General features: G+C 32.9%; 2 protein-coding genes across 2 annotated transcripts; one reads left to right on the forward strand and one right to left on the reverse strand.

The window, feature by feature from the left end:
• Nucleotides 1-6,816: 6,816 nt before the first annotated feature.
• On the reverse strand, nucleotides 6,817-10,810 carry LOC115991797 (IAA-amino acid hydrolase ILR1-like 4). Its single transcript, XM_031115724.1, has 5 exons — nucleotides 10,249-10,810; nucleotides 9,927-10,052; nucleotides 8,868-9,182; nucleotides 7,701-7,829; nucleotides 6,817-7,478 (listed from the first exon to the last, which is right to left on the reverse strand). Exons 1-5 carry the CDS (start codon nucleotides 10,621-10,623, stop codon nucleotides 7,071-7,073), a joined length of 1,353 nt encoding a protein of 450 aa, XP_030971584.1. The 5' UTR covers nucleotides 10,624-10,810; the 3' UTR covers nucleotides 6,817-7,070.
• A 5,356-nt stretch (nucleotides 10,811-16,166) lies between these two features.
• On the forward strand, nucleotides 16,167-20,199 carry LOC115990068 (AT-hook motif nuclear-localized protein 10-like). Its single transcript, XM_031113931.1, has 2 exons — nucleotides 16,167-16,205; nucleotides 19,684-20,199. Exons 1-2 carry the CDS (start codon nucleotides 16,167-16,169, stop codon nucleotides 20,197-20,199), a joined length of 555 nt encoding a protein of 184 aa, XP_030969791.1.
• Nucleotides 20,200-20,371: the final 172 nt, after the last annotated feature.

The following is a 20,371-nucleotide window of genomic DNA, read 5'->3' on the forward strand; positions in this document are numbered from 1 at the left end:
TTCATTTCCATATTTCAATTTTATTTTCTGTGAGTGGTAGCAATCTAGCAATATAGCTTTGAGAGTATTTGATGCCAGACTTTGGATGCATGTCCAATCTTTATGTCATTATGTTGACATGAAAGGGCAATGAATAGGTTATCTTTTGTTTTTTTTTTTTTTTTTTGATGAAATGAATAGGTTATCTTGAATAAAGTATTGTCATTATTTGCATTTCCTTGATCTTAATGTATATTACAGTCAACATCAATTAATTATAATGCATCCTGCATTTATTATGTTACATACAATCTTCATGTTTTATGAATAAACCAGAGATATGTATATATAAAAAAAAAAAAAAAAAAAAAAAAAAAAAAAAAACCCAGAGATATGTTATTGGATAGTAAGATGCTCGAAGAATTTGGACATCTATGAAATGATTATATATTATCTTCTAATCGGTAAGAAATAATTCCCATTGATTAATCAGTGAGTCGACCAAAGCGAGTTCAACCCATAGTCCCTGATACAAGTTCAAGACTTTAATTGGAAGTTCAAAAGGATAAACAGCAATTTCATTTTTCTTTTTTGGGGTAAATGGAGGGGGTGAGGGAAGAGAAATTTTAGTGTATATATTTTTTTAATAAATGGAGGAAGAATTCAAACCATGTTTCTATTTGATCTAGGCCCATTTTTTCTTTTGGGTTAAAGATCTAGGCCCATTAAATTGTTGAAATCTATCCGTAAATAAACATATTATTTAATGCATCCCGTGGATCAATCTTTATTTTATATACACGTGGTTTTTTTTTTTTGGTAACCAATACATGTGGGTTTCATATGCATGTCTTACATGTGGAGTTTATTTTTTTGTGAGAAGAAGTAGTATATTGACTACACTGAATAATTTCATCGTATATAAATAATGAGAGGTGCTTCATCTACAATATTTTTACAACATTTTCACAACAAATTATAGGTGATTAGTTGTTATTGGTTTAAATTTGAACCTAACATTAATATTACTTTTTTGTACCAACAATAACAACTAATAACAACTTGCCATTTAGAATTTGTTATAAAAATGTTGTGGACATATCATTTCTCATAAATAATAATTGGTATCATTAAAAAATGGACTTAATAGAAATATAAAATTTTATTTTCAAAATAAGTACATTTTTCTTTTGAAGAAATTTTTTAATAAGTATTAGATGAGTAGTCATTGGGTTTCCATCTATTTCTTTTCTTTTTCTTACTCAAAACTTTCTAAAGGAGCAAAAATCCTAGATTCTTAATAGAAGGATAGCTATAGAATAAAGGTTCAAAATTAGCTCATATTGAATAGTGTCCCGAGTAAAGAACTGTTCAAATTCCATAAAAAATAAATAAAGAAAAAAGAATTGATCCAACATAGAAAATATTTGATAATTTGGTTCATAATTAACTCTTATTGAATAGTGTCACAAGTAAAAAAAATGATCCAACTTCCATAAAAAATAAATAAAGAAAAAGAAAAAAAACTAGTCCAACATCGAAATTTTTTTTTTCTTCTATTAAATGCACTAAAAATGTCTTGGAAATTTGGACGAATGGCACCAATTTTTATAATTTTTTTTTCAAGATACCATAGAGAATAGGTCTACACAAAACCCCTTATACCATGGTCATGGTTCAAGAGCAAGAGGCCCTTCAATTCTTCCACATTCTCTTTGAGGCCAATTCTATCCAACTGCGAATGCAAGAGCCAAATTCATCATCACATAAGGTTATGTAAAGCCTGAATTTCGGAATGCCAGATATTCACTCTTGCTACTTGTCACTTGTGGATTCTTTGAAGGAATTTCCACAACCCCCCCCCCCCCCCCCCGGTCCTTTTTTTCCCAAAAGGAATTTTTTCTTTAAAAAATTGTGATCCACATGAATTCTCTTACTTTCATTTTCCTGGTGCTTTTCATAATTGTCGTATGCTTCATATGGGTTCCCATGCCTTGGAAAATAAATTAGCACATGCTTCATCTTTTGTGTAAACCATATTTATGATGTGATGAATAATAGGTTCAACAGCTTTCATTTATCCACACTAATCCTCTCCATGCCCTATACCAATTTACCAATTCATTAAATCAACTAGTGCCCTCTGAATACAAGAGTGACAAAAGTATATCCTTACAGGTATTTATGGTTTTTCCTATACTATGCAAGTGACCCTCAAAATTATTAGCATCCCAGAATGATTTTCCAAACACAAAAGTAAAGAGGGTACAAGTACTACTCCATAAAGCAGGAGAAGAAAATAATGAGAACTTGGAAAAGAACATTAACTATTCAGGGGAGCTATCAAGTGAAGAACCAAAACAGTGGCCCTCTTACATGATTATTAAGAATATTGAGCCCTCTCCTTTAATATCCTCTTATCAACTGTCATTAGTGATTTCTTTCTCTATGTCATGCGCAAATTACATAGAATCTTTTACTTATCATGAAGGGAAGCCCTATTATTCTTTTTTCCCCTTATCGGTGCAAAGATTTAAATAAAAAAAAAGTCTAAAATATTAAAACAGACTTTGGTCCTGTTTGGATTGAGGGGGGAGGGAGAGAGAGAGTGGAGGGGAGTAGAGTAGAGTAGAGTTGACCAAAAATAGTCTAATTTTTGGCCAATTTTACCCTATTCTCCTATACTCTCTTTCCCTCCCCCTCAATCCAAACAGACCATTAATAGAATGCATCAGGGCACCTCTTATCATGGACTTACAATTGGTGAAAAATATTAAATCGAGTAATGGTTGGTATAAGAAAAGATTATAAATTTCTGACTTAATAGCTACAAACTTATTATAAATAATGAGACTTCTCTTTTAATATCGTCTTATCATTAGTGAATTCTCTATGTCATGTGCAAATTACGTGGAATAGGGGCAGCACTTTTAGTTTATTTTATGCTTAAAAATATTTTTCATACATTAGTTGAAATCTTGCACACCCTGATCATAGATCAATACAACCTAAAACTAAACAACAATTAGACATTTAGTGTATTATTTATGTTAGTACTTAATTGAAGAAAAAAAAAATAGTAAAGTTAGCAATTGTTCAAATATTTGATTGGTTAAGTAGACACTTAGTGAGCGTTTGGGAACTGAGTCTGCGACCAGCATTTCTGCGTTTCACGTTTTCCACTTTTTTTTTTTTTTTTTTTTTTTTCCCTAGGCGTGAACATTAACCTCACATGGGTTCATTGTGCAACGGACAAAAATCACTATTTACACACTGTTCATTACTGTTCACAGCACTGTTCACATACTAAAAAATATTAAAAATGGGTTTCACGGTACTATTCACACATTTAAAAATTATTTTGCTACAGTGTTTTCAGTTTTCAGTTTTCAGTTTCAGCAACAATAAGTTTAATCCAAATGGACCCTTAGTGTAATATTTATGTATGGATGAATATGGATGGAGTAGGTTAATAAATAAGGGTTTGGCTTACCTCCAATACTTTTTTAACTTGAATCTTCTTTTGTTTTAATGAAAAATTACCACATCACTCACTAACTAAATATAAGATGGAGACTAAAACCTACAACCACTTGTCATTGTGTATTTAAAATAAAAGGAAACCTCTAGTTAAAAAAGTATTAGAAGTAAGCCAATCCAATAAATAATATAGTGTCAATTGGTTACTCATTTTAGTTTAAAATATTTTTATAAAAATAATGACAACTACATAAATATAAATAAATGTTATACAAACTTAACACAATAAAATGGTCACACCTAGCACATTGACAATAGATAATAAAAACTGAAAATGAACTATCATGTAACGATTTTAAAATATGAAAGCTCGTAGAAGTTGTAAAATTTCATATATTTGCATTTTTTTATGACTAGATATATTCAAGGTTTTTTTTTTTTTTTTTTTGGTATTAAATTTATTTAATTAAAATTTTTTAATAACCCTCTTGAAAAAAATTCCTGAAGCTGCCACTGACATGGAATCTTTTATTTATCATGAGGGGAGGCTTTTTTATTCATTTTTTTTAATTGATACAAAGATTTAAATAAAAAAAAGTCTTTAATAAACACATGTGAGAATATTAAAAATATTAAAAGAGAAATGCTATGTCCACAACATTTTTACAACAAATCACAGGTGGTTAGTTGTTATAGGTTCAAATTTGAATCTATCACTAAGATTACTTTTTTGCCCCAACAATAACAACCAGTAGCAACCTGTCACTTAGGATTTGTTGTAAAAATGTTGTGAAAATGTTGTGGACATATCATTTCTCATATTAAAATAGACTCACATAGCATGCATCACTGTCTACTATTCCGAATTATGTAATGCAGGCCGCTGCCCTTCCTACTCACCTTTGTGACAAATTGGACAAAATTAATAGGGACTTCTTGTGGGGTTCAACAAGTGAAAAGAAAAGACTTCATTTGGTAGGGTGGAGTAAGATTATTAGGTCAAAGAAAGAGGGAGGCCTTGGAATCCAAGCTGCTAAATTCAAGAACTTGGCATTATTAGCAAAGCTAAATTGGAGGCTGAATCAGGAAAAAGAAAGTCTATGGGCTAAGGTAATTCTAAAGAAGTATTGTTCAATGGATAGAAGGAGAGCTAGAGACCTGGAAAAGTTGCCATGTTCTCCAAATTGGAGAGCCATAAAAGCTGGGTTTCAGACCTTTGCTGAGGGTATTTGTTGGGGGGTTGGGAATGGAGAAAGAATTAAGCTTTGGGCGGATAGTTGGATAAGGGGATGCTCATTGAGAGAACTGATTGAAGGTCCTTTGACTCCAAGGGAGATGGATATGAAGTTGTCAGAGCTATTTCTTGATTCGGAGCAAGGGTGAGCAAGGGTGGAAGTGGGATGCTCTATCTTTTGAGTTGCCAGTTAGTATTAAAGATAGGATTAAAGCTGTTCCAAGGCAGCTGGTTGGAAGAGGAGAAGATGTGATTATGTGGAAGCGTACTAAGGATGGAGAGTTTACTACAAATTCTACCTATGCTTGGCTAAATGGATCTCAACAAGAGGAAACTAATTTCCAAGGGCAGTGGATTTGGAAGATAGATATGTTGCCAAGGATTATTAATTTTCTTTGGTTGTGTATGCATAACAGTCTGCCTGTTAGATTTGTTTTGGCGATGAGGGGTATAACACGGGAGAGCTGCTGCCCTTTATGTAACAATTTTCCGGAAACTATTAGTCATTTGTTGAAAGAGTGTGTGGTGGCAAAAGATTTCTGGTTTAAACTTAAGGTCCCCCATGAAATGGTTAGTTCCTTTGCTGAAATGGATTTGCTTGAATGGCTAAAAGTTAATTGCCAAAGTAAGACGTTGCATTACTCTTCTGTGCCGTGGTCATATGTTTTTTCTTTTGCAATTTGGAATTTGTGGAAACATAGAAATGACATGGTGTTTAATAATAATATTGTGAATGGAAGCTTACATAGTGTTAGTAAAAGTCAAGCCTTGGAATATTACTACTGTATGGGTAAGGTTAGGAGTCAAAAGAATAAGGTGGTTTGTAATGTCAGGTGGGAAAAACCTCCCTTAGAATGGTGTAAATTAAATACTGATGGGGCTTCCTTTGGTAATCCGGGAAGGGCAAGAGGAGGGGGCGTCATAAGAGATAGTGAGGGTAGATGGTTGAGAGGCTTTGCTTGGTCTATTGGCTTCACAACCAGCATTACAGCAGAATTTTGGGCTTTAAGGGACGGTTTATTGCAGGCTGTTCAGATGGGAGTGCAGAAGCTTGTGATTGAATTAGATGCTAAGGTGGTTGTTGAGTTGGTGCAGTCTCACTCTCCCTCTAATGCTTTTTATTCTTCCTTGCTGGCTAATTGTAGGTCGCTTTTGGGCAAGTTTCAACACTACAGGGTGCAACACACATTCAGGGAAGCGAATAGAGTTGCTGATGCTATGGCTAAGTTAGGTGGAGTGATGCAAGATCATTTTGTAGTTTGGTATAATCCCCCATCTGATGTAATTTCAGCTTTTGTGTATTTTGATACTATTGGGAAAATTGTATGTAGGCTTGCTGCCTCTAACTTAGCCATTTTGGCTTAGTTGTTTAATAATATTTCCTTTTAACCAAAAAAAAAAAAAAAAAAGAGAAAAGAGAAAAAATAAAGGGTCTCCTCTTATCATTGACTTGCAACCAGTGAAAAATATTAAATTAGAGCAATAATTGGCATAAGACTCATTTATAAATTTCTGACTTAATAGCACCGTGATTTAAGCATGTCATTCATATTTAATATGCAAAAGTTGTGAGTTTTAGTTAACTCAATTGGTAAAGTTTCTGGTATTTGAATAAGAGATATAGGGTTCATTTTCCGCTTATACCAAAAATCAATCGGTGTTTTAGTCTAATGATAAAGAGTTATCATCAAGAGCAGATGCTATAGGATGAAATTTTATATTAAAAAAATTATGCAAAAGTTTATAAACATATAACACTGCCTAGAATTTGTAGACCCTTCCGGCTATAACACTATCACTATTAGACTCATTCCCTGACGTGGTATAATAGGGTACGCATCTATAAAGTATTAATCAAGACTTTCTTTTTGTACACATTCTTATTTTATTGCAAATGCTTGACGGTCATGTTTGTTTTGTAGTTTTTTTGCGTGCACTTCTTGTCAGCTTCAACCTTCTAATTTCATGACTTGTATGCAATGAAAAAAATTGATATAAAGCAACAAGTGGAGCAAGAAAATTCTACTTAAAAGAATTTTCATCATATAAAAAGTATAACCATAATTGAATTATTCAAAGTTTTGAATTTAAAGAGTAACGACAATGTAGACAGACGTGAAAAGAATGCTTGAAGAATGTGATATTAAATTTTTTTCTCCCATATGGATAAGTAGACATTGACTAGCTTTTTTACTAAACTATAAATCAATAGTGATAACAAAAATGAACCTAAGAGTAATGACATAGATGATTTCAATTTCCAACAAGTCATCTACAGCCAAAGTAGGTTTGAATCTAAACCTGATGCCTAATGAAAATTTGGCCATGCCAAAGCTGGCATGATATTTGAACAGGTAACAATACAGTCAAGAAACATTTACAACTCATCGTGAAATTTTCTTTCTGAAAAAGAAACTTCTGGTTGATATTCGAGCAGATACCTAGCAGCCAATGATGCATGTAGTGCAGCACCATAAGGAAATGCATCTTCGTTGACTTGGTAGTGTGGTGAATGCTCTGATTCTAGCCGTCCACGTGTCACATTCTGCATTCCAATTAAGAAGAAGTATCCAGGTATGACCTCTTGGTAAAATGCAAAATCTTCAGATCCCATCAACGGTTTAACATCCTTCACTTTATGAATGCCAATCATATCCCCAGCAACATTTAGGAAGTGCTCATGCAAGCCTTTGTGGTTTATGGTCGGAGGGTAGAATAGTTTCGCTTCTGTGAAAAAATCCACTGTTGCATTGCACCTCTGCACGGCGGCCTGCCCTCTGATAACCTGTTCGAGAAGTAAATCAACTTGTTATGGTGATAAGAAGGGGGATTGAATGGGAAGTAACCATTGAAAAATCATTTTCAGTTGGGATATATGCATGAAAGAAAAAGCTGATTTCCTGCTTCTTGGCAGTATATTAGTTACCAAAATTTCATTATCAATCCTAAAGTATGTGAAACACAGATTTTGCCACATATATTGTAATGCATCTTTTAACTTCCATACCTCCTCAATGCGATATCGGAGTTGCATAAAACTTTCCTTAGAAAATGCACGAAAAGTGCCACCAATTGTTACAGAATCTGGAATAACATTGAATGCACCACCTCCTTGGAATTTCGCAACTGTAACTACCTGCAAGGGCATTAAGCAGATTTATAGGATTGTCGCAATAAGGATGTATTTCACAGACACAATGTCTGGCTTGCATGACAATAATGTTTAACAGAAGAAGCAAATTCCGCAGACCATTCTAAGGAAAAGATATCAGAAGAGAAGTTTTCTTTCATATTTACATCACCTAATCACGTTTTATAGGCTATCACCAAGGGTTAATCCCCTGAAAGTAGAGGAAAAAGCGTATGATCTAAATAGGGTCCTAACCTTTAGCACTTTTACATTGAAAGCCTGAAAGTTATATCACAGCATCAGCTAATGCCCCTATCGGTACTATTTGTCTCCTCTTAAAAGAGTGTTCAAGAACCTCATGTTTTTTCAAGAGAATTCTAACAATTTTTAGATAATATACCAAGATTATTGCAAAGTCTTTAATTACATAAAAAATACAATTTGTGGCCTCTACCTCTCATGTATTGGGAGAGAAGGGGGGGAGTTCCTTCTTAAGTCTTGATGTTTTTACTGCTCATCAATGCTGTAGGCATGCCAAGTTCATGGTGATTAACCCTTAATTTATTTTCAGCAACAAATATGATTTTTTAATAAGAACAACAGCTTCATTTACAAGCTACGTAGTTACTTTTCCCTGGTTCATCATGATTCTTCAGGTACAATTAATAGATGTGGCAAACATGATGATTTTGAGGATGGTTTCACAACAATCACACTTGTTGCCAGCCAATCAGGTTGTACCGTATCATAGTAGAGATAAGTGTTAAAATCACTTCACAATGAGGCACTAACCTCTAGTAGGTGCCAAAATAGGATGCTCTACTTTTATTGATACGGAAGCAGTGCACCTTTATTTATTTATTTTCACCAAATGCACCTAGAACTTGAAAAGGGGTGGTTGAGGCTGTATAGAATATAACAGTTTCTGTAGATAGTGATGCACTTTAAGCTAGAGGACTCTAAACATGTGCTAAATCATTCTATAATATTGGATAAAGAAAAAGGGGAAATGACCCCAAATTATTATGAAGAAATGAGATGTACCTGTGGGTCCAGAGGATCAGCTTCACGTGAAACAAGATGTTGTAAGCTAACAATCACATTAGAGGCTGCCAATATTGGGTCTACAGAGTGCTGAGGAATGGCCGCATGACCTCCTTTACCACTTATGACAGCTTCAAAGAAACCGTTCCCAGCTCCTATGGGACCAGCTTTGGAGTGCACTTCACCCACTGCTAAGTTAGCTGAAACGTGCAAACCAAAGATAGCATTTACATTCTCTAACACCCCCTCATCTATCAACTTCAAAGCCCCTCCACCACCTTCCTCAGCTGGTTGGAAAACAAGTAAAATTGTTCCCTGGTAAAAATTGGATAATATCAGAAGCCAAGTTTCTCAAAAAAAAAAAAAAAAAAAATCAAAAGCCAAAAGGGGGCAAAATGAACCTCAGAAAATCATCCAAATTACAAGTGATTCAAGGGCTATTAGTTGTGTTGTCAATATCTTAATAGGTGGCAAACCTTCCATCATACAGATTTCATGTTTTGGAGCTCCCCACTCCCAACTAAAATAAAAAATAAAAAAAAGGGAGAAAAGCTTGCAATTGATCGTCCATCCAAAAGTAACAAACTATATATCTTATTATGTAATGGAGAATCAGATTTCTTTTCTGGTACCTCACAACTATTATTAGCACTTTTGAGCCCCTTTCTAAAGGTATATCACTGTAGCAAATTGACTTTTGCAACATTCAAGGATTCTAATCCCTAGTACTTGGTCATATGCTCTATACATATTGGAAAAAAGATGCACCTGAAACCAGTAAAATATCCATATACATTTTTTTACCAAAAAAAAAGAGAGGCTTTTTCTATGGTATCATTGGGCTGATTATTTAGACACAAATCAAGCAGTGAAAAACCACTTGAGCAAATAGGAGATCAGTAACTTGGCCTTTTAACTTTTTGTAAGGAGAGTTGTAATTTAGTCATGTGAAAAGTAATCTAACATAGTAACAATTTTGTCTATACAGGATTTCTTTAAAAAAAAAAAAATTGTCTACACAGGATTTGAAATTAACAAACAAACAAAAAGTCAACAGACCTTTATCTCTTCACGGTGCTCTTGAAGTATCTTTGCAGCTCCAAGAAGCATTGCAACATGAGCATCATGTCCGCAAGCATGCATCTTCCCAGGAATTTTACTCTTGTGCTCCCACTCCACCATTTCCTATAAATTTAAGACCCCTATCAACATAGTTCACAAAGATACATTCTTTTCTAATATTATAATATAAATCCTAGTTGCCAAACTCTCACTTACATACTCAACTTGAACAAAATTACTCAATCTTACAACAATTAAACTCTCCAATAACACAACTTGCTTTGCTTATATAGAATAAAGTAACAAAATTTAATCAAACCTGCATAGGAAGAGCATCCATGTCAGCCCTTATGGCGACAAAAGGTGGTCCACCAGTCCCAATGGAGCCAATAACACCAGTTACAGCAACTGGGTACTTGTAAGTAATACCCATCTTATCCAATTCAGTTCTGATAAGCTTACTAGTCTCAAATTCCTCATAACCCAGTTCTGGATTCTCATGTATTTTCCTTCTGATTCCCACCATCCAATCAAACAGTTCTGGTCTCTTGGCAAACTGGAGAAACCTTTTGGGGATTTCTGTGAGCCCATTTGAGCTTGAAGAAGAAGAAGAAGAAGAAGAATCTGAGAAACTGAGTGTTGGACAAAACAAGTTAAGAATGAAAATCAAAGATACCCACTTGGAGAAATTCATGATTTATGGGGAATTGAGCTTGGGAGTTGGGATTGAAAGTAGCAGGCAGAAAAGATAAAAGAAGAAAGCTTATGAGAAACTTTGGAGGTAACATGGGTTTCAGTACTTTAACTTTTTTTTATAAGTAAGAATGGTTAAAGGCTATAGGAGAAGTTGAAAACTAGCATGAAAGTGACGCACAGTTTAAACAATGAGGAAAATATGGAATTGTAGACTTCCGAATATTAAAAGACCCGTGTTCTCTAATAAGATATGGTCAAGTCCGACCATGAATCTGTTGAAAGTAGTGGCTGCCACTATTAGTCACACAGCCCACCCACGTGCTAAATTGTAATACCCCACATGTTGTTTTTAAAGTTATCCTTTTCTTTTTTACTAATTGACTTTTGATAAAGGAGAAACAATAATTCTCAGGTATATAAAATATACCTTTTTATTGTTTACGTTCACGCGGCTGATTGTGACTAATTAAGAAAAAAAATAGTAAATTTATATGAAAATAGTGACGAATACAAGAATTTTGAGATGGGAAAGCTGATATACTTTGTCAAAATAAACTCAAATCATAAATAGATACTATCCTAAAAATATTCACATAATATGTGTGTATGAAAATATAAATTTTAATTTTCTTATTCTAAAGTAAGTTATATACATATACACAAAATTATCAATATACACACCTAGACACAAGATCTTCTTTATAAGAGAAATTCATAATCTTCTTAAACTCTAATAAGCATACAAATATTGTATAATTGGGTATACAATATACAAATATACAGAACCAAAAAAGAAAGAAACAAATATAGTATCTTTCATCAAAGTCATGCTCAACAATAATACTTCACTTAATAAAATTCATCAATTATTATTTTTATAGCAAAATTATTCATAATTTCCTCTTTAATATATAAATTGTTTGCAAAATTTCATTCATGTTTGACAAATCAAAATCATAATATTATAATTGAAGTCTCATATGATCTTTTTTTTTTCTTGATAAAATCTCAAGAATAGAAAATTTCAACCAAATTGCATATATTATCAATGTTGAATGATTTGGACGCATTAATAGGATTTGAAATTGAGCTAAAATTTAGGGGTTCCACACTTCTACTATTTATGCACAAAACTTACTACTTAATTATTTATTCTATTGCAATTGTATATTAACTCTAAACTCTCTCTTTTTTTTGGGAAGGATTACTAGATTATTTGATTAATGCTTTCTTTTGGGGGAGCCAACTCCCTTTCTTTTTTCTTTTTTTTTTTCCTTTTTTTTTTTCCCTTTTTTTTCATATAATTTTTAAATATTTATAAAATATACCTATATTGTTAAAAAAAAAAAAAATGGAGGGGCCAAGGCCCCCAAGCATGCATGTGGCTCTGCCACGGTATGAAAGCATGCTTTTCCCTCTGGCTTTCAAAGTTTTCATTTGAACATTTGCTATTACTACCATGGACATGCAACATGTCCATAGGAAGTTATTTGGGCATGCCAGCATGCCCATGAGCATGCTTGCCATGATCGCGGCAACAATATCTCCACGGGCATGATTACAACCTGAGCTTGGGCTGTAATTGAGAAAAAAAAATTGTAAAAATTATATGAAAATATTAGACAGCCAAATGCAGTCTGTCATGTGAGATAATTATTGCAAAATTTGTGATTTTTTATGTGATACTAGAATTACTTGAGGGAGAAACAATAACGCTAAGAATACAAAATTTTATCAAAAAAATTTATAAGTTGTTAAATTGTTATTGATAGATAAAAAGGTGATGTAACAAATTGATAATAATTTAACAACTCAATTGTTAGTGTGAAAATTGTTGTGTAGGTGGAGAAATTGGGGTTACTGTTTCTCTTCCGGATAAAAATAGGCTTGTACCAAGTCAATAATTCCAATCCCTAACAAATAACAGTAATTTTGGTTTGTGTTAAAAATTTAGGACTTGACCAATTCAAAAAGTTGAACCACAATAGGTTTGGTACGGTGCATAACAAAAAATTGTCTCCCTTGATTTCCTACAATTATTAACCAATAGCTTGCTACAACTATTCATTTCATAATTTATAGATAGGGTGAAGAATAATCACCAATGGATTTTGAGAATGTAAGAAATAGAAGAAAACTTTTTCACCTCTTTCGTGCGGCGGTGGATTGTGTGTCATACTTTAGAAGCAAGCACCACTATAAAAACATAAAAAGTATTGTTACTGATGTGAAGCAAACAAACAACCTTTAAATTGATCCTAAACGTAATAAGTACACAATTTCCTCATTTTGTAACTAGTAAATGCTTTTCTCTTTAAGCCCAAAAAAAAAAAAAAATCAACTTTATATCCGCATACTTTGATTGTTTTACAAGGAAAGTAAAAAATGGCAATGGACAGCAGTGATGAGATTAAATGGCCATTGCACACTAATTGGCCCCACTCGTATCAGAGTCCATCCATTGATCTGATCCCCCTCACCAACCAGCATTGATCTTGTTCCTCATGGTTATTGATTGTTGTTGTGATTTTATTGAGACAAACTTTGTTTTGTCATATCACGTATGGGCGCATGGATTTTTACTAGTGTGGTGGCCCTAGCCAATGTCCTTAAAAACCCCTTTTAGTTGTTCAATGGTCATGGGTGATGTACTTTAATATTTGCCAAGGTTCTCGTAACTCAAGTGGATTATAGTTTATGGTGTTTCTTTTTTTTGGTTAAAAGGCATTCAAATAAAAAAAACAAAAGAAGAGTTAAACAGTTATAGATGCCATACTGGCAGCAGCAAACCTAGCATAATACAAGCCATTATTATCCTTAGCAACTAAAGTCTCAAGTTCAACAGTAAAGGAAATTCAAAAACAGCAAAATCTTCCTTCATTGCACTGCACCATTTTGCCAGCCAATCCGCACATTTGTTGGCTTCTCTAAACACATGGGATGCCCTTACTTGAGAAAGCTTGTCCAGGAGATACCTGCAATCAGAGAGCAGGGGAGCATAAGCAGAATTATGATTATTGTTGAGTTAAGCAGCCCCAAAATCACCTTAGCATCTAATTATACTTCCAGCTGCCTTATTCCCCTATGATCTGCTAATCTCAACCCATCTCTCAGAGCCCACAGCTCATTTATGGTGTTTCTACTTTCCAACGAATGCATCTAGAATTTAAATTCCTCCTTAACTATTACATTGAATATATATAAAAAAGGCCCTTTTCACACAGCTTGTTTTCATTTTGTGTGTATATACAGATTTTTAGTGGTACAAAATTCACCCAAGAATGACAACATTTTAGAGTTTTGGTTGTTAGTACTTAGGGTACGTTTGGTACATTGAATGAGGATTACGATAGAATTTGTAATCTTTATTATTAGGAATAAAATATGTTGTAATGTAATAACTAAACCTATTCATTAGTTTGGTTGTGAGTTATAACATTAGAATTAAACTTAATATTTATTTTAGGAAATTTCTTACTCATGCAATTATATCTCATTAAAATTGTTATTTTTAAATTTAAGAGAGATATGTGTTATTTTTTATGATTTTTTATTTTTATAATTGTTAGATGTATATGGAAAGTTTGTTTATTTGAAAATATATTAAGTTTTGAAATTATTGTTCTTACTAAGAAATAGCTACTACAACCTTTTAAAGATGAATAGTTATTCCTCATTTTGAAGAATAGCTATTCATAAGGAATGATTATTCCTTGTAATAAAAGCATAACCAAACTAAAGAATAACTAAACTATGAGAATAACTATTAAAATCCAACGCCTATTATAGTCTACCAAACATGCCCTTAGTATTGCAACTCTATTTTTATGATAATTACGTAAATCTATCTAAAAACCTCTCATTTAAAATGGCAAGAAAAAGAATTTGGTAGTTCAAGATTTCAAATATATATGACAAATTGGCATTAAATGAAAGGATTTTTTTTTTTTTTTGAAAAATGATATATAGATATATTAGGATTTAAACCTATAACACCTCCCTTGTGATGAATCCACATTAAATGAGAGGATTTTATTTTTGAGAAATAATTATAACATGCTGTTAACTTCGTAACTCGAACCCTTTCCTCCTAAACCCTCAAGCACTTTGTGCCTATTCTAAGTTTGTGCCCAGCACATTAAATGAGAGGATTTGATATACTTTGTAGGAGCAATCATAATTTTTCTGGTTAGATTTGAATAGTAACCCCTTCAAACTTAGAAGTATTAAAACAAACACATGCTTGCACACACAAGAAAAAGGGAATAAAGTTCTAACTTCTAATAAAAGTGCACACCACAAACTCTACTTAAAAACCATAAAAACTTTTAAAAAGCGATATGGAAAGTTATACTACACACAAGTAATATGAGACAATTATTTTTCATTTATTTATTTTCTAGAAACAACCCACACAATAAAGGCAAAATACTTAATGGAAAACTTAACCTTTTCGCATGGATTTTTAAACTTTGTTTCATATTTTTGTATTAAATAATATACTTTAATGATTTGGGGTTACATGTGAACTGTACTTCAAAAGCATCTGCTTTCTCTCTCTTCCAACTGAAATGATATAAAAATTGATTGTAGAATGTAATAAATCAAATCCAGTAAATATTATCTTTTTTTGGTAAACTAGTAAATATTATCTTACAACACAAAACATGAGTTCTCGGAATTCATAGACAAATACATTGTACATGCATACACATAAAGCACCTAACATCATTAATAAATTCACATAAGCATGTCAGAACGTACTTTTTCCAAGGGGCGGCTCTATGTTAAAAGGTAGGGTGGTCACAGTACCACCCTGACCTAGAACTAGAAATATTTTCTTTTTATAGATAAAATATAAAATATTATTTTTTTTGCCTTAAAATTTTTTTAACAATTCTAAATTTTTTAATTTTAACAAAATTAAACTTTGTTTTCTTTAATAATATATTAGACCATTTCAAATAAAAAGAAAAAAGCCCAAGAAAATTTTATTGAACTAAAATTTGAAGAATACGTAATTTGCATTTGCAACACTAATAATTAGGCAATTATACAAAGATTTCAAACATGAAAACTTTTAAAAAGAAATTGTAAAACTTCATATATTTGTAATTAAAAAAAAAAAAATAAAGTTTTTTTTATATTATATTTTGTATAATTTAAGTTTCTTAATGATCACACTTGAAAATTTTTTTAGAGCTCCTACCATTGACTTCTCCACCATTTATTAGCATTTGCATCCTTCCTCCTTCTATCCAAGAAAGCACAGGTGCGGCTCCAGAGTTGTCGCACTTGCACCGGACTCGTTCTGATGCGTCATCTGGCATCTGCTGCGTCAATTCTCCTCTTTTTTTTTTTTTATTTTTTTTTTTTTATAATTTGATTCACGCCGAAATCGGCCAATTTGCTTCGATTAGGCCCGATTCCCACCGAAAGGGCCAAAACGGTCCGATTCCGGCCAACAAAACAGGCCAATATGGCTCGATTTCGACCGATACGGCCCAGTTCCGGCCGATTCGATTGTCGAAATAGGTCGAAATGGCCGCTGGTCGCCATTCTTCTGCTTTATGTGGTCATGTGAGAGACGAAAAAAAAAAAAGGAAAAAAAAAAAAAAAAAGAGAAGGAAGAAGAAGATGAGAAGACACAAAGAAAGGGTTAGAACTTAAAGTGGTGAGGAAGAAGAATAAAAATATATAATAAAATAATATAAATTAAGTAGGTGAGAAAGTCATTATTTCAAGTGGGTAGGTTTGGGAATTGGAAAAGGAGTAAAGGAACCTAACTGAAAGGTGGTTTTTTGTTTGTAATTACCAAAAATATTGATTTTGTCAAAAACAAATCATAAATAATTGTTTTTTTTAATAATAAACTCTACCTCTTTATTTGAATTTTTTTATATAAAAAAATATTAAAATTCATTATATAAAAATATTTTTAATAATTTTTTAATCGCCGCACCCCCTGCACTCGCACCTGCACCCTACCTTTTGAAAAATTGCCAAGTCTCACACTTGCACCTGAATCGAGAAACGCACCCGTGCTTCATAGCTTCTATCTTTTTCCTTTTTTGTACAAAAGAATGCTATAAATACATTAGAGATAAAGTTGCATCCTTCTTCCTTTCTTCTTTTTCCTGTTTTGTATACAATAATAATGCTATAAATAGATACTCTTGTGGTTGTGGATTACCATTGCACCAACTTTTTGTTTTGAGAAGAACCATTGCACCAACCTACCTCATTTATTTTTTAGTGAAACCAACCTAACTCCCTTACCCTTAGAATGTTTGTTATGTTAGGTATATTTTTATTATTTGCATCCTTCTTTCCATCCTCCTCTTTAGTACAAAACACCAAATAAAAAAATATTACTACTGCATCAACCTATTCCTCTTTGGATGCTTCTTATGTTATGCAGATTTTTTACCATTATTTTCAGTCCTGTTAATTCATTTATTTGAGAATGATTAAACTCTAGCATAGTGGACAGTGGTCACCACAAAACTGTTATTTATTTTTGGATAGAGACACCACAAAACTTTTAGTGCATCTCAAATGTGAAGAAACCGTAGTGTCATTAGCATGATGGCGAGTAGGTGGTATTAGGGGGGTAAAATTGGACACGACTCACGAATTTGACATGATACGACACAAAATTAGCAAGTTATGGATTGAGACTTAATAAGTTCGTTGTCATATTTGGGTCGGCAGGAATGACCGTTTAATAAACGGATTAAGTTAGTATCCAACTCATGGAACTTGTTTGACCCATTTGACCCATTTAATTAAATGATATTTTACCAATATACTATTCAAACCCTAGGTATATAAACTTATTAGTTGTTGTGGTTTATTTTCTTTGACATATTGTGATACATTATTTGTGATATTGAGATATTCTTTAGTTTTGAATGATTATTTGTGATGCAATTACTTGTTAGTTTTGAATTTTATACTAAAAATATTTATTTGTTTAGTTTTTCATAATTCATATAATTTGGTTAATACTAACATTTTTTTTTGATAAAATCTGATAAATAGGTCGACATAACTGACCCGTTTAATAAATGGGCCGTATTAGGGTTGATAAATCTTGATCCATTTAATAAACATGTCAAGTTAGTATTGACCCATATAGTCCAATACTCATGAGTCAGGGGCGGACCTAGGATTTCAAATTAGGGGGGGCGAAGTATAAAAAGAAAAAAAATTCAAATAAGTATCCATATAGTACTAACAAACTATCAACCAAGATCAATACACAAAATCATTGTTTTTTAATACATTAAGATGCAATCATTTACTAACAAAGACAAAAAAAAAAAAAATACAAAATAATATTGTTTCTTAAAAGCATCAATTGTTGCAAAATAAAATTTATTTTCACAAACCATATAGTCTAATACTCATGAGTCAGGGGCGGACCTAGGATTTCAAGTTAGGGGGGCCGAAGTATAAGAAGAAAAAAAATCCAAATAGGTATCCATATAGTACTAACAAACTATCAATCAAGATCAATACACAAAATCATTGTTTCTTAATACATTAAGATGCAATCATTTACCAAAAATAATAATAATAATAATATTATTTCTTAAAAGCATCAACTGTTGCAAAAAAAAAATTATTTTCACAAACCAAAACGTACTTTTGCTACATTAATATAGTATTTGAAATGTCTTGTACAGTAGCATTTTTGGTATTTGGTGTTCTAAATATTAAATATTTACCATTTATAACACCTAATGCTAGTACTCAAATACTGGGCTGATTGAGATTTTTTATTTTAAAATTTTGTTTTTGTTAAATTTTTTAGTTGAGTAGTTGCTAGTTGGGCTAAGCTAGAGGGAATCCAAGTTTTTGGAAGAGTGATGCACAACTTTAGAAAAAAAAATTATCATTAAATTTTTTTTTTTCTTTGGGCTGAGGGGGCCCAATTTTTTTTCCTTTTTTTTTTTGGGCCAAGGGGCTGTGAATCCATTCCTATCATAAGTTGACACAACACAAATTCAACACACAAATACAAATTGCCACCTCTAGATAATATCGTATGGGCTCACTACTGCACTGAACTGGATAAAATCATTGTCAGGAAATGAATAATCCTAAGCTAGTTATAGTATTTGTTATATTAAAACGCTTTCATCAGAGCATTATTAGAAACTTTTGAACACAATAGTTGGATTATAACGTCATAAGTATTTTTTTTTTTTCCTAGCAATTTTTCTTTAAGGTAATGCTACGGTACTCCCACCAAACTTTATGATTAGCCTTTTAGGCCCATTATAAAGGGTACCTAGACTATGGGCCTTTTTGCTCGTTCATTTTCTATTCTGAGTTGGCGTTGGTCCTTCTCATCCAACGCTCCCTACCTGGCAGCACAAAATCACATAAAAATCTAGTACAAATTATATGATCTTTAATTCTTTGCTCTTTTGCGGTTCATATCCATAATAAAATCAATTAGGCCTCTATTTTTTGTTCTCAAATATTTTATTCTAAATAATTGAGAAGAAGAAGAAGAAGAAGAAGAAGGAGAAGAATTGAAGGAGGTATATAGCTGTATCATACTTATAAGTTAACTGCAAGTTGGTCAAATAGAACCCACTAATGAAGGTAGCAATTTTTTTTTGGCGAAAAGTACATTTTGGTTCCTATATTTTTGCACGATTCCTACTTTGGTCCCTAAATTTTATTTTTACCGCTTTTAGTTCCTGTTTAGAAAAACGCCTTCTGTTTTAGTCCTTTCCGTCAGTGCTGTTAGGGCACTGACCTACGTGACAAACGGAATTATTAAAATAATAATAAAAATTTTTATTTTGTCATTAAAAAATGCCAAGTCAGCATTTAAATTTTAAAAAATAATTTATTAAATTTAACTAAATAAAAAAATAAAAAACAGAAATAAAAATAAAAAATTACATTAATTAAGATTGAAGTGTGTCTTGAGCAAGAAAAACAAGAACACATACACAAACCCATAAATTAAAATTCAAAAATTAAAATTTTCGCCGCCGTTGGTGCACTTCAACAACAACAACAACATCAACAACAGCAACATTTGTCGTCGCCGCCGCTAGCACAGCCATTGGTTCAGAACATGCGCTTGGGTTTTAGTTCCGACGGCAACGCTGTTTACAAGCCCATCTCCGCCGCAACAAACGCCACAGCTGCTACGACGACAACAACAGCAGCAGCAGCAACATCACCGACTTACCAGCTTGATGGTGGAAGTGGTGGTGGTGGGGCTGTGAATGTGAATGTGAATATGGGGAGTATGACTGGCGGCGAGCAAGCTAAGAGGAAAAGAGGGAGACCCAGAAAGTATGGCCCAGATGGCTCTATGGCTTTGGGTCTCACTCCTACGGCTCAGCTCATACCTGTAGCTCAGACTCAGTCAAGTGGTGGAGGTGGGTTTTCATCTCCTCATCCAGCTCCAACTCCTCCTCCCTCGGCTCCAACATCGCTTCCTTCTGGAGGATTAGCGCCACCCACTTCGTTCAAGAAAGCTAGGGGCAGACCGCCTGGTTCTAGTAGCAAGAAGCACCAATTGGAAGCTTTGGGTACTTAATTTTTTTTTTTTTTGAATCTATATCTGGGTTTGCTTTTTAAAGTTTAAAGCATTACTGGGTTTTTTTTCTTTTATGTTGTTGTCATGTACAGTGTGTGTTTGGGTTGTTTTTGTAGTTTATTTTGTCTTTCACGTGGCCCCGATTGGAACATTTCCAAACTTTCATGTGTAT

The sequence above is a fragment of the Quercus lobata genome, chromosome 5 (genome assembly GCF_001633185.2).
Source record: "Quercus lobata isolate SW786 chromosome 5, ValleyOak3.0 Primary Assembly, whole genome shotgun sequence".
Classification (NCBI taxonomy): Eukaryota; Viridiplantae; Streptophyta; class Magnoliopsida; order Fagales; family Fagaceae; genus Quercus; species Quercus lobata.